Raw genomic sequence first — 15,497 nt, 5'->3', positions numbered from 1 at the left:
GTGAAGTATTTCTCTTTGATTTCGGCTGTCGCTTTACTGGAAACCTTCTTATATTAGCTTAGATAGCTTTTATATAGTCCTGATTAACGGTTAACGATCATTTGCTTGATTTTGGAACCCCACTTGGCTAACTCTTTGGATTCAAGATGTCTGACATTTCGCAAGCCCCCACCCATAGGCGATGTAGGTCTTGTAATAGGCGTATTCCGAAGGCCTCGGTAGATCCTCACACCGCTTGTTCTGACTGTAGGGATAGGCCCTGTCAGTTAGAAAATCGATGTGAGGAATGCGCCGGACTTTCGGAACTTGATTTTGTCCGTCTTTTGAAATATTCAACTAAGTTAGAGAGAGGCAGAGTTAGGAGGAGTTCTTCTCACTCTTCACTTTTTTCCTCACCTCATGATCCCCTACCTTTTCCTACCCCTGTAGTGGCTACCCCCGAACCTACTATTTGCCCTCAGCCTGATATGTCTGTTGTGTTGCGTGCTATTCAGGCCTTAGGCGATAAAGTAGAGTCAGTGGTAAGTGATCATAAGTCTCTTATGGCCGAAGTCAAGGAACTTAAGGTCAAGAGTGCAGTGGGTGGAATTAGTGCCAGTGCTGTGACGAGTGCTAGTGTCAGTGCAGTGCCAAGTGCTAGTGTCAGTGTCAGTGTGGTGCGTGAGGATACTTCTGTGCGTGCCAGTCGTCCTCCCAGTCCGGGACCTCTTGCAAGCTCCCAAGCCCAGGGGAGAAGCAATGTCGAAGGGCAAAAGGGTTCGGCAGGCCTTGATCGGCGCACAGAAGTATCCTCGGTGGTTGCGGGCGTGTCTTCCAGAGACCGTCACTCCCACCTGCAGACGATTGAGCCCGTCTTTTACTCGTCCGCTGATCTATTGTCAGGGAAGAAACGCTGGACTCAGGTCTCTAGACCACTCAAACGCAGAGTCCAGTCCGCGAGTGTTCAACCGGGCTGCAGTCATTGGCTCAGCTCTGACTCGCCGCAGTCATCAGTCGACTGCACTCCGCCCAAGAGGAGTAAGGTTCTGCCGCAACAGATCTCTGCTGTTAAGGCTTTACCTCAGCAGACCGTAGTGTCTGCCGACCCCAAGTTGTCTCTACTGCAGTCCATGCAGGCACAGCTTTCGGTCTTGATGCGTGAGTGTCAGGCTGAGAAGGTTGCGCCTCCGCCTCCGCCTGCACTCGCTCCGCCTGCGCTCGCTCCGCCTGACCGCAAGTACCGCCTGCCAGGCGTACGATGTTGAGCCACGTTCTGAGTTTACTGTTCCCAGTGGTGTACAGTCTCCGCCTTCCTTAAGGGAACCTCAGCAATGGGATCAGGAGGCTTATACCTCTCTTCCTCCGCTTCCACTTGCTGCTCCACCAGTGATGCAACACTCGGTTGAGGTACAACAACCTCTCCCTTCCATGAGTCAGTCTCCTCAGCTCTCGCTGCAGCGAGCTCAACCCTCCGCAAGGCAAGCACCACAACACCTTAGCCTTGCGCCTCAGGAGCCTCAGCTTGCGAGACATTTACTACGTTCTGCGCAGCCTCTACCTCATCGCTCTACGCTCACACCGCAGGAACAGGAACTTGCTACTCCGCTTCCGCCATCCACTCAGCAAGCGCAATCCTTGAGTTCAGCCACTCATGCCAGGAGTCAGCCTCCTCCACCCATGCGCCTACCTTCTGCTTCTTTTGTTCAGCCTTTGCAGTCTGAGACTCAGGTGTTCCCTCAACAGATTCTTGAAGAGGAAACCACTAATATTGTTGTTCCAGCTCGTTCTGACTCTGCTGTTCAGCATACCTTTCCGATCTCTTCGCTTCACTCTGGTGATGAGGCGTCTGATGATGAGGCGGCACACCTGGATCCCTCATCAGACGTGGATGAATCCAAGCCTTCTCCGCCTTCTATTGACTTTCGTAAGGTCTTGGCTCTGTTTAGGGAGGTATACCCAGACCACTTTGTCTCTGCTATTCCCCGCTCTCCACCATCTGAGTTTTCGCTGGGCATGCAGCCAGCTAAGTCTTCCTATACTAAGCTAGTCTTAGCAAGGTCCTCTAAGAGAGCGTTAAGGATCTTAGGGGAGTGGTTGCAGACTAAGCAACACCTTGGCAAGACTTCGTTCATGTTTCCTCCGACTAAGCTCACTTCTAAAGCGGGCGTTTGGTATGCCACAGGAGAGGAACCAGGCTTGGGAGTACCTGCCTCTGCCCAGGCTGACTTCTCAAGTCTGGTAGACTCGCCTCGTAGAACTGCAATGAGGCGCTCTAAGGTTTGCTGGACCTTCTCAGACCTTGATCACTTCCTGAAGGGTGTTTTTAGAGCATTTGAGATGTTCAACTTCCTAGACTGGTGCCTGGGGGCCCTCAGCAAGAAGACCTCCCCTGCGGACAAGGATTCTGCCATGCTATTAATGTCCTGCATGGATAAGGCCATTAGAGATGGATCTGGCGAGCTTGCGTCGATGTTTGTATCAGGGGTTCTTAAGAAAAGGGAACAGCTTTGTACCTTCCTTTCCTCCAGCATTACACCTTGTCAAAGGTCACAACTCCTTTTCGCTCCGCTCTCGAAGTTCCTCTTCCCCGAAGAGCTGGTTAAGGACTTGTCTGCTGCCCTGATACAAAAGGACACACATGATCTTGTAGCCTCATCGGCTCGTAAGACTAAGGTTGCTACCTCAGTCCCCAGGACTTATCGCACCCCAGTGGCTGATACTCCTGCTACGAGGTTCATACCGCCCTTTCGTGGTAGAGCCCCCAGCCGAGGAAGCTCCCGTCCAGACTCTTCCAGGAGCAAGTCTAGGAAGGGTTCCAAGGCCTCTAAAGGAAAAAAACTGACTCTCCGCATCTCCAGACAGCAGTAGGAGCCAGACTCAAGAGCTTCTGGCAAGCCTGGGAAAAGAGAGGTGCAGACGCCCAGTCTGTCAGTTGGCTGAGGGAGGGTTACAGGATTCCATTCTGCCTCAAACCCCCTCTGACCACATCTCCCATCAACCTCTCTCCCAACTACAAAGAAGAGGACAAGAGGCTAGCGTTGCACCAGGAGGTGTCGCTACTTGTGCAGAAGAAGGCAGTGGTTATAGTCCGGGACCATCAATCCCCGGGCTTCTACAACCGTCTCTTTCTGGTGGCCAAGAAGACAGGAGGTTGGAGACCGGTGCTGGACGTCAGCGCGCTCAATGCGTATGTCACCAAGCAGACGTTCACGATGGAGACGACGAAGTCGGTCCTAGCAGCGGTCAGGCAGGAGGACTGGATGGTCTCGTTGGACTTGAAAGATGCCTACTTTCACGTTCCTATTCATCCAGACTCCCAACCTTTCCTGAGATTCGTTTTTGGAAAGGTTGTCTACCAATTCCAAGCCCTGTGTTTTGGCCTAAGCACAGCTCCTATGGTGTTCACGCATCTGATGAGGAATATAGCAAAATTCCTCCACTTATCGGACATCAGAGCCTCCCTCTACTTAGACGACTGGCTGTTGAGAGCCTCCACGAGTCGTCGCTGTCTGGAGAGTCTCAACTGGACTTTGGACTTAATCAGAGAACTGGGTCTGTTAGTCAACATAGAAAAGTCTCAGCTCATTCCCTCCCAATCCATTGTGTACCTGGGAATGGAGATTCGGAGTCAGGATTTTCGGGCTTTTCCATCGGCCCCCAGGATAAGCCAAGCCCTAGAGTGCATCATGAGCATGCTGAAGAGGAGCAGTTGCTCGGTGAGACAGTGGATGAGTCTCACAGGGACCCTTTCATCACTGGCCCTGTTCGTCGAGCTAGGGAGACTCCACCTCCGCCCTCTTCAATTCCATCTTGCAGCTCATTGGGACAAGGGTTTGACTCTCGAAGCAGTCTCTATCCCAGTCACCAAAGAAATGAAGACCACTCTCTTGTGGTGGAAGAACAATCTCCTTCTCAGGGAGGGCCTATCGTTGGCTATTCAGACCCCCAATCTTCATCTCTTCTCAGATGCATCGGACTCGGGCTGGGGTGCGACCTTGAACGGACGGGAATGCTCGGGAACGTGGAACGAGGAACAGGGAACGCTCCACATCAACTGCAAGGAGCTACTAGCAGTTCATTTAGCCCTGCTGAACTTCAAGTCCCTCCTGCTAGGCAAAGTGGTGGAGGTGAACTCAGACAACACCACAGCCTTGGCTTACATCTCCAAGCAAGGAGGGACCCATTCGAGGAGCCTATACGAGATCGCAAGGGACCTCCTCATTTGGTCAAGAAGTCAAAACCTCACTTTGGTCACGAGGTTCATTCAGGGCAACATGAACGTCTCAGCAGATCGCCTAAGCAGAAGGAATCAGGTCATTCCCACGGAATGGACCCTCCACAAGAGTGTGTGCAACAGACTTTGGACCTTGTGGGGTCAACCTACCATAGATCTGTTTGCCACCTCCATGACCAAGAGACTTCCGCTGTACTGTTCCCCAGTTCCAGACCCTGCAGCAGTTCATGTGGATGCTTTTCTACTGAACTGGTCCCATCTCGACCTTTACGCATTCCCACCGTTCAAGATAATAAACAAAGTTCTGCAGAAATTCATCTCGCACGAAGGGACACGGCTGACGCTGGTTGCTCCCCTTTGGCCTGCAAGAGAATGGTTCACAGAGGTACTTCAATGGCTAGTCGACATCCCCAGGACTCTACCTCTAAGAGTGGACCTTCTACGTCAACCTCACGTAGACAGGTTGCACCCAAACCTCCACGCTCTTCAGACTGTCGAAAGATTCGCTAGAGCTAGAGGCTTTTCGAAGGAGGCAGCCAGTGCGATTGCCAGAGCAAGAAGGGTTTCCACTCGTAGAGTCTACCAATCTAAGTGGGAAGTCTTCCGGAGCTGGTGTAGAGCCAATTCAGTATCCTCTACCAATACCTCTGTGACCCAAATAGCTGACTTCCTTTTACATCTTAGGAATGAGAGATCCCTTTCAGCCCCTACGATTAAAGGGTATAGGAGTATGTTGGCTTCAGTTCTCCGCCACAGAGGTTTGGACCTTTCTTCCAACAAGGACCTTCAAGACATCCTTAAGTCTTTTGAGACGTCTAAAGAGCGTCGTCTATCCACTCCAGGCTGGAACCTAGACGTAGTCTTAAGGTTCCTTATGTCACCTAGGTTCGAACCTCTCCAGTCAGCTTCCTTCAAGGACCTTACCCTCAAGACTCTTTTTCTCGTCTGCCTTGCAACAGCTAAGAGAGTCAGTGAGGTTCATGCCTTCAGCAAGAACATTGGTTTCACGACCGAATCTGCAACATGTTCTTTTCAGCTCGGATTCCTAGCAAAGAACGAACTTCCTTCACGTCCTTGGCCTAGATCGTTTGAAATACCTAGCCTCTCCAACATGGTAGGTAACGAACTAGAGAGAGTTCTTTGCCCTGTCAGAGCTCTCAAGTATTATCTTAATAGGTCTAAACCTATTCGAGGACAGTCAGAAGCCTTATGGTGTGCCATCAAGAAACCTTCGAGGCCCATGTCCAAGAACGGGGTTTCGTATTATATAAGGCTTCTGATTAGAGAAGCCCATTCTCACTTAAAGGAGGAAGACCTTGCATTGCTGAAGGTAAGGACCCACGAAGTAAGAGCCGTAGCTACTTCGATGGCCTTTAATAAAAACCGTTCTCTGCAGAGCATAATGGATGCAACCTATTGGAGGAGCAAGTCAGTGTTTGCATCATTTTATCTTAAAGATGTCCAGTCTCTTTACGAGAACTGCTACACCCTGGGACCATTCGTAGCAGCGAGTGCAGTAGTAGGTGAGGGCTCAGCCACTACATTCCCTTAATCCCATAACCTTTTTTAACCTTTCTCTTGAATGCTTTTATTGTTGTTTTTATGGTTGTTACGATAGGCTAAGAAGCCTTCCGCATCCTTTTGATTTGGCGGGTGGTCAATTCATTCTTGAGAAGCGCCTGGGTTAGAGGTTGTGTAGAGGTCCTTTAGTAGGGGTTGCAGCCCTATATACTTTAGCACCTTTGAGTTGATTCAGCCTCCAAGAGGAACGCTGCGCTCAGTAAGGAAGACGAACTTAAAAAAGAGGCAGAGTAACGGTTCAATTCGACTTCCTTACCAGGTACTTATTATTTCATTGTTATTTGAGATAACTGTTATATGAAATATGGGATACTTAGCTATCCTTTAATCTTGTACACTGGTTTTCACCCACCCCCCTGGGTGTGAATCAGCTACATGATTATCGGGTAAGTTTAATATTGAAAAATGTTATTTTTATTAGTAAAATAAATTTTTGAATATACTTACCCGATAATCATGATTTAATCGACCCTCCCTTCCTCCCCATAGAGAACCAGTGGACCGAGGAAAAATTGAGGAGGTGTCAACAAGAAGTACTATAGTACCTGGCCACAGGTGGCGCTGGTAAGTACACCCCCTTCTAGTATTGTGATAGCTGGCGTATCCCTCCATAGAATTCTGTCGGGCAACGGAGTTGACAGCTACATGATTATCGGGTAAGTATATTCAAAAATTTATTTCTGGGCTCCGACCTGTGCCGCGCAGTGAAATACTCCTAGAGCACTTATTTCTAAGGAATATAACTGCTATATATTACCAGAGAAAAAAAGCATAGGAATGCCAGGTTGAACCCAGCTCGCTCACCTATATAAGGTGTCGGTATAAAATACTGGGGCGTGATAATTCACAACCAGAGGTCTCGCACTATTTAGATATCTCCTCTTCAAAATCCCCGCCACAGCGAGGTGCCGTTCAACACTACTACCACTAACCCAACCCACGCCAGTGACGACACTCCTTTATAGCACTTGTTGTTATTAGGTCCAACATGTTTTTTTCTCGTGTTTAGCCTTGGATTTATCATTGTTTTGTGATCGGTGGCCGATTCCCATGATACCCCATCGAAGTTAAGTGCTTTATCCATGTATGTTAGCGAGATTGGGCAGTGTAACCTCTGTTTTTGTTGGTGGAGAGGTGTTTGTATGTGGACGGCGTCCCCGTTCTTGCCGTTCGTGGTTCGGCTCTGCCCTTTTTTCTCGTTGGTTCGTCAGTCATTGATATTTGTTCGAACTTTTAGGAGTTTTTTCCTTGCATTTATATAGTACACCGTCTTTGTGCTTTCATCTAGCATTAATTTTATGTTATCCTATGATATCAGTGTTAGCGTTTCATCAAGGAGTAGGTTATGTTGGTATGCCTGCATTCGTGCATATTGGTGGATTGCGTCACCTTTGAGATTGTTTCGCTAGTTCTAGGAAGACGACCATCTCACTTATTATTATTAAACATTTTAGTTTTATTTCGTACGCTCCACCTAGTTTTACATTTGGTTCGAGTGGGACTCGCGTATTTTGTTGTTTTTACTGTTCGATCTACCGCTTCAGTAACTAGGTTGGTACCCCTGCTTTCCATCTGCTGATGGCGTCATGCTTCCTCCGTTACCACTCGCCCGAGTCCCTCTCTCGCCATATTATTTCTGCATGCCTAACCTTACTTACGTGATTTCGCTTTTAATTCATTAATTATTTTTATGTATTTGTGCATTGATATTATATTTATTGCTTTACTCCGTTATGATCATATTTTTGGGATTTTCATGTCATGTTGAGGGGATCTCCAGTTGGTAGCCCTGTCTACCACTACGCACTGGTGATTCCCCGGTACCATACCCCCCCCCCCCCCACAGGTTGGGGAGGCTATTCCATCCCCCCTCCTCCAGTGTACACCCTTCCTCTCACTCGATGGTTGTTGGTTATGACATACGGGTCAAGTATGCTTGTTCCTCAGTCTTCCCTCAACGTTCCGACATATTGAGGACTGAGTGTACCCACGGGGTGTGACTTAGTCTCATTCATTCATACCGGGCTGTTTCGTCTCCTCCCCTCCCATCGCCCCGATTGGCCATCGGTCGGGGGAGGGGGAGGGCCGGGACCACCGGGGACTATCACACGTGATTAGTCGGTATGACTGCACCTTGGTGTAACTTTTGCTTTTAGCTATGGTTGTAAGAATGAGCACTTAAGTTAGGAGTGTCCCCACCTACGGTACCTCCTGCTATTATCGTCCGCATAGGACTTATTAATATCATTATATTATATTCTACATGAATCATTACCTTCGTCCCGGTACCTCTGGTTGGGTAGTGGGGGTTCCATTGGCTCCCCCACGCTCTCCCGTGGTACCCTCCCGTCATCAGACATCGGAGCCTCCGAGCTCTTAAATACAAGATCTGTTGACACTGACACAGTTTTGATTAATATCCTCCCTCCGGGAGCCCTATTCAATTACAGACATTAGTTTTAGATCATAACTGGAGTTTTCTATTTATGTATTTTAAGGATGTATCTTAGGTTACTTTAAGTTTACTTTAAGTTACTTTTAAGTTTACTTTAAGTTACTTTAAGTTTACTTTACCAACCCTGTTCCCGTTTTATTTTATACCTCCCTGGTAATGACGGGATGGTATATTCCTCGCTATGACAATATTATTTCATTGATAATCTTATCTTATTACGGAATTGTTTCAACATTTCCCCTGTTACTATACCGGTTCGAAATTTTGTTCATAGCCTTTTGTCCCGATTTCATATCGGTCTATTTTAAGAATCCGGAACACCCGGATCTTTTTAGGTTATTAACCTATTATGGGATACTCACGTATCTGTATTTTATTCTATACTTCCCAAGTAGCGACGGGATAGTGTATTTCAAGCTATGACAATATTATTTCATTGATAACCTTAACTTATTACGGGATTGTTTTAACAATGTCAGTTTATTTATAAGTTATTCCCCGGTTACTAAACCGGTCCTAGAGTTGTTCATAGCCTTTTGTCCCGGTTTCATATCGGTCTACTTTAAGAACCCGGAACACCCGGATCCTTTTATGTTACTAACCTATTATGGGACACTCACGTATCTTTCTTTTATTCTATACTTTCCAAGTAGCAACGGGATAGTATATTTCTCGCTATGACAATATTTTTTCATTGATAACCTTAACTTATTATGGAATTGTTTTAACAAAGTCAGTTAATTTATGATAAGTTTTTCCCCGGTTACTGTACCGGTCTGAACTTTGTTCATAGTCTTTTGTCCCGATTTCATATTGGTCTAATTCAAGAATTCGGAGCATCCGGATCTCTTTAGGTTACTGACCTGCTATGGGATACTTATGTATCTTTATGATATTCTATACTTTCCCAGTACCGACGGGATAGTATATTTCGCGCTATGACAATATTATTTCATTGATAATCTTCACCTTTTATGGAATTATTTTGACAATGTCAGTTAATTTATGAAAGTTTTCTCCCCGGTTATTATACCGGTCCGAAATTTTGTTCATAGCCTTTTGTCCCGGTTTCATACCGGTCTATTTTAAGAATTCGGAACACCCGGATCTTTTTGGGTTACTACCCTACTATGGGACACTGTAGGTGCCCCTGTCGTTACTATCTATAATTATAACTTCGGATATATTATTTTGGGATTTTCATTTTATTTCCTTTGTGATTGATCGATTTAAACATTTATTCTCGATCTATTTATTTTACATTCCCAACGGAGTTACCTTGTTCATTAGTAACGATATACCCTCTTTCGGAGCTCGCAGTCTTCCATGACTTCTACCTTGGCGACTCTTTAGATCTGGGTTGGCGGGTTTGCCTGGAGTGTCAGGGCAAAGAGATCCTGTGTCTCTTCCTTTTAGGGTTTTCAAGGAAGCACGTGGCTGATGTCGGGCCACGTCCCGTTGTCCCTAAAGTTAAAGCTACCTGCCAGCCCTAGCAAAGACTCACAGGTCTTCCAAATCACCAAACCAGTTAAGACTTCTCTTGGGCCGAGAGCGAAGCCCGGCCTGAAACCTACGACCCCGGAGGCTCCCTTCGATCCGGCAGCCCTTTCAAGATTGATGCATGGCCTCTCGTGGCATGGTTAGTTTCAACCTGACCTTTCATTAGAAGAGGCCAGCGACCGATCCCAGGGATGAGGTAGAAATTTATTTCTATTTGAACACGATGTTGTGCTGATATTTATCCATATATATACATATATATATAATTTACGGACCTCTGTGGCTCACTGGCTCAAACCTCGTGTCACATACCGAGTCACCACGATTATAGGATGGAAGATTCCTGGTGCCTCTGTGAACTTGACAATTGAATGGAATTATTGCCCATTAGGGGGAAGTGAGTGCTAAACCAGATAGCCTCATACAGGGTCTCATTTGTTATGGGCTACCTCAACAGCACAATATATCATCCCGGATGCCTCTAGGCTCCCGGAATTCGTCGAAAGCAATCCGTGGAAGGGGGCCTTGCGCTCTCCCTTCAAAGATGGTATGTTAACCATCGAATGGTTTGGCACCCGGACTGTAGAAGATTTTGAATTCTACCCGCCGGGTCTACAGTTCCCTCTCTCTAGTTTCGCATGCCTTACCGAGGAGACACTCGTAAGGTTTGACAAGGTCCCCAAAGAAACCAAAATGTACCCAAAGGGGCAGGCTCAGTCCACCTGGGTCCGGCCCTTAAACGAGTGGGAGTGTGTTAACACTACGTTAACACCTCACAAGAGCCCGTACACGATGTTTCTAGTGGAGGAGTAAACCCCTACTCCGTGTGTCACTAAGATATCGGACCTTGCTCGGCAGGCAATATACGAGGACAAGCCGTTACCGCAGCTGAAGGAAACGCATCCGACCTCCCTCCTGTCCCTGGGGGATCACGATTGCTGGGCTAACGCCCCGGCGACCTTCACATTGGGTAAATTAAGCGCTGACTGTGCTCCCATTCAGTTCAGTGAGTGGCTACCCAGGCTTCCGGAATCTCTGATATGCCTCGAGCTCGAAGCCTGTATGCGCCTGAGTGGACCTATCAACTCGGCTATAATGGCAGAAAAGACCTCTTTAATGTATGAAGAAGAACCACCTTTTAAGGTCTTGACAGGGTCATTACTTCGAGCCTTACTGTCTGATTCCTACGACTTCTTTGCGGCCAGACGTCGTTGCTGTAGGCATGTCTTGTCTGAGGCCACTATCAGACATGAGCCTAACAAGCTCATTAAAGCCCCAGTCTGGAGCTGCTAGGGTCAATCAGAGCCTCAAGGTTCGATGGGCTTAGTCCCCAAGCACAAGTTCGAACCGGCCAGCAACCAATCTCGAGGTAGAAAGAGTCTGAGATCTTTCCATTCCTTCCAAACCGGCAGTCCCAACAGGTGGTTCAAACCATCCCGGTGGCACAAGGGAGTCAACCTTTCACTTCGAAGGGTCAACCCCAACAGCAATACGTGCTGGTTCCTCAGTCCCAAGTAGCAACTACCTCCTATGCTACTTCCCCAGCCCTTAGGCCCACCTTTGAAACTCAGGGTGCTTTCCAGGGTTACCAGCGCCCCAGAGGCGCTAGCTCGAGAGGAACTTTTCGCAACAGCTACTCTCGAGGCCGGGGAGGTAAATCCGCAGCAAATCATTGGGGGTTCTCAGGTAGGGGTAGGACTTTACATCTTCCGGAACCGTTGAACGTTCAACATTTGGGCTTTCAGTATAATTTCCAAAAGTCTGGGGTGGAGTTGGATAGAATGGCCCCCTCCACCAACCAGTTTTCATCAACATCCAACGGAAGAGCTAGTCTTATATGAAAACGATTTATTGCAAAAGGAAGCAATAAAGAAAGTAAATCGTTTGTAATTTCAGGATCACTTGTTCAGCGGGCCAAAGAAAGACTCAGAATAGCGAAGAGTAATCCTAGACCTGTCGCTTCTGAATTCTTACATTTGATGCGACAAGTTTCACATGCTGACCGTCTCTCAGGTGCGGACCTTGCTTCTCTGTGGGGCCGTCGCCTCCCCTATGGATCTTGCAGACGTTTGCTATCATGTTCCGAAAGCAAGGCATTTTCGTCCGTTTCTAGGCTTCAACTAGGCAAACTGCCTCACAGCAACTACAGAGTGATAATCTCTTATAACAGTTTTGGTTCCAAATCAACTTCGAGAAATCTCGTTTAGTCCCGAGGACAAGTTTCAATGGTTAGGATTCAATGGGTTCTGTGCTCCCACACTCTGTCTCCCAACAGCCAAGAGGAACGGTATAGCAAAACACAATAAGTTTTCTCAAAGACAAATTGTCTTCCAGAAGAAATCAAGAGAGAATCCTGGGTGCCCTCCAGTTTGCCTCAGTAACAGATATACTACTGAAGGCCAGACTGAAAGATATAAGCCGAGTATGGTGCTCCAGGAAAACGAGTAATATCGAGACAATGGGCTCGACTCCAACCAATTCTGAAGAAAAGACTTCAACCATGGACAAAGGTCAAAATCTGGCAAATCAGTTTCCTTACAATATCCACCCCCAAGCTCGTCTTTTACACAGACGCCTCCCTAACAGGCGGGGGGGGGGGGGGGGGGGGGGGGGGATACTCTCAGTACACGAAAGTCCTGGGACTATGGTCGACAATATTCCGCCAACTTCATATCAATGTTTTAGAAGCCATGGCGGTATTTTTGACCTTAAGCAACCGGCTCCAGCCAAAAACCAACATATCAGGTTTCTTCTAGATAGATAGTGGCGGACGCACTTTCGAGGACAACTCCGCTGGAGTCGGAGTGGTCACTAGACCCAATGTCCTTCAGTTGGATTCTTTCTCAGGTTCCGGATCTCCAGATAGATCTGTTTGCAACAAAGTCCAACTACAACTAGAGTGCTACGTAGCTCCCAGCCCGGATCCTCGGGCTTACGCCACAGGCGCACTATCATTAGTCTGGAACACTTGGGAGAGAATTTACCTATTCCCACCAATAAATCTGTCGATGAAAGTGTTAGACAAGCTCAGGACTTTCAAAGGCCAAGTTGCTCTAGTAGTCCCCATCTGGCCCAAGCACAACGGGTTTCCCCTTCTGGTGGAACTGGTTCTCCACCTCGACAGATCCCCAATCCAATACAAACACAAGCAGTACAACTCGCTGTGTGTTAGCTTCCTCAAATTCAGAATGCCCTACCTTTCTGGACTTTATGAAATTTGCAGCTCAAGAGGTGCAGATATTGATCCTCAAATACGTTATTTTTAGAATCAGATAAGAGGGGATCCACCCTTCGACAGTATGATTCGGCTGTTATGAAACTTGCCAGTTTTTAAGGGACTCAAAGGTTGAGACAATGACTATGAATCTGACAGTAACCTTCTTCAGAATTTTATTTGAATCAGACTTAGAGACTTGTACTATTACCACAAATTAAGTCACCCTTGAAGGTTTTACAATTGGCTTTAATATTGCCCTTACAGATTCATACTTCTCATCCATCCCGAGAACCTGCGCCAGATTGAAACCATCAACTCACCATAGCTCAGTTTCCTGGTTTCTGAATGAAGTAATTAAATTGGCTTCAGACACTCTTAACGAGACTTGCCATTATATTCCATTGGTTAGGAAATCCTTGTTCTTAATGAACCTGACTTCTGGCGCCAGAATATCAGAACTTTCAGCCTTGTCTAGAGATCCAGGTCATATTGAATTTTCTCTCGTCAGGGGAAGTACTCCTTTCCCCTGACAAAAGATTTTTAGCGAAAATGAGGACCCCCAGGACAGACGGTTCCCCTGGAAGATTGTCCCACTTCCGCAGGACCCATCTTTATGTCCAGTAAACACTCTGGAAGCCTACTTAAACATATCTCCCGTTCAGTCCTCGGGGCCCTTACCCATTAGAGAAGGTGAAGAACCATCATCCTGAAAGGACTCAGACAGAAGATTCTGCATTTCATTAACGGGCTACCTAGAATCATTCCCACATCACTCCCTTACGTCCATGATATATGAGCTGTAGCTACCTCGGTTAATTACTATGAACTTCACTGGACTTACTAAATATACAGGCCGGAAGTCTCCAACAGTATTTAAATGCCACTGCTTAAAACCTCTGGAAGCCTTATATTTGCTACAGTGGCAGCAGGGAATGTGATTCCTCCTGAACATAGTGAACCTTAATCAACTATGTCTTGCTATCCTCTTACCTGTTATTTTGGATTTTGTTACTTCCTCAGGTATTGTTCCAAGTTTTGGGACCATTTCTCTGGTACTATTTCACTGCGCGGCACAGGTCGGAGCCCAGAAAAGGGATTTTGACGAAGGAAAAATCTATTTCTGGGCGAGAGACCTGTGCCGCCCAGTGAACCCTCCCTTGACTTCCCTCCCAACATGGGCCCCAAACCTTGGGTGCTATGAGGAGTGACGTCACTGGCGTGGGTTGGGTTAGTGGTAGTAGTGTTGAACGGCACCTCGCTGTGGCGGGGATTTTGAAGAGGAGATATCTAAATAGTGCGAGACCTCTGGTTGTGAATTATCACGCCCCAGTATTTTATACCGACACCTTATATAGGTGAGCGAGCTGGGTTCAACCTGGCATTCCTATGCTTTTTTTCTCTGGTAATATATAGCAGTTATATTCCTTAGAAATAAGTGCTCTAGGAGTATTTCACTGGGCGGCACAGGTCTCTCGCCCAGAAATAGATTTTTCCTTCGTCAAAATCCCTTTTTACTAATAAAAATAACATTTTACTTCATTGAAGGTTTTTTTGTTTTTTTTTGTACCATAGCCATGAGATATATCATTTGATATAATATAGTGCAATATAGAGTCATTGATAAAATTTCTTGGTATTATAAGTCATTACTTTTATCCATACTCTTCCATTCTAAAGGGTAAGACATCGGAGGCTTTAGCCAAACTAATGTCCCTACAAGCTACAGAGGCCACACTTGTGAAATTGGATGAAGCTACTCAGACCCTAACTGAAAAAGTGATTGATGTCCAGCTTATTCAGCGAGGAGATGTTTTAAAGGTTAGCCAATTTTCTTGTAAAACATTTTAATTATCCTTTATGCTGGCTGCTAATGTTACATGTGTTAATTTTACTTAAGATTTACTGCCAGTATTTCTGTAATCTTTTGTTTTTTCCATGAATCTTACATGGGAATCACATTACTATTATCTACGAAGTGCGAGCTTCTCTACTTTAAAATAAATGATCAAATATTTGGTCTCTCTACCCTTAAATCTCTCCCCTCTAAAAACCACACCAAGCAGCTCCCTTTGAATATGTCAATCTTCATTACTTCTATGTCAAAGGCTTGAGTAACCTATGCTGTACTTTTTTTTTTACTATATCAGTTCATATAGAATATTTTTTACTTATTAAATTTGCCTTGTGCTAAAATTTACCATCAGAGATTTTTTGAGAAGACTAACACCCTATATCCCTTATAGCTGCCTCTTGGTACAGTATTAGTATGTTCCACTTGTTCACATAATCATTATGATAAAAATAAGTATTTGTGGCCAAGGGGAAAGATGACATTAATAGAAATTTAATAAGCAAGAGATGTTCTTGTTTCTGAGATAAAAATGCCAAGTAAGGGATTGTTCAGATCAGGTTTGATTCCTTTATCAATTTGTTGAATCTTCTCTTAAGGTCATTTGCTATTTTCATTCAAATGAACTTCCCACAAATACTATCATTCATTCTCACCTCCATCATATTCACTCTTGGATGTA

The 15,497-nt window shown here is 46.1% G+C and overlaps 2 protein-coding genes across 5 annotated transcripts in view; both read left to right on the top strand.

Moving 5' to 3' along the window:
* LOC137646092 (myosin-VIIa-like) overlaps nt 1-15,497 on the top strand; it is a 466,088-nt gene that overhangs the window by 198,757 nt on the left and 251,834 nt on the right. The window lies entirely within an intron of this gene.
* LOC137646091 (copper-transporting ATPase 1-like) overlaps nt 14,640-15,497 on the top strand; it is a 36,096-nt gene continuing 35,238 nt past the window's right edge. Inside the window, exon 1 of the mRNA XM_068379280.1 lies at nt 14,640-14,784. Within this exon, the coding sequence (XP_068235381.1) occupies nt 14,674-14,784 (111 nt within the window). The 5' untranslated portion in view covers nt 14,640-14,673. The remainder of the gene's footprint in view (nt 14,785-15,497) is intronic.

This window comes from Palaemon carinicauda, chromosome 8 (genome assembly GCF_036898095.1).
Source record: "Palaemon carinicauda isolate YSFRI2023 chromosome 8, ASM3689809v2, whole genome shotgun sequence".
NCBI lineage: Eukaryota > Metazoa > Arthropoda > Malacostraca > Decapoda > Palaemonidae > Palaemon > Palaemon carinicauda.
This window is presented reverse-complemented; position numbering and strand designations above follow the sequence as displayed.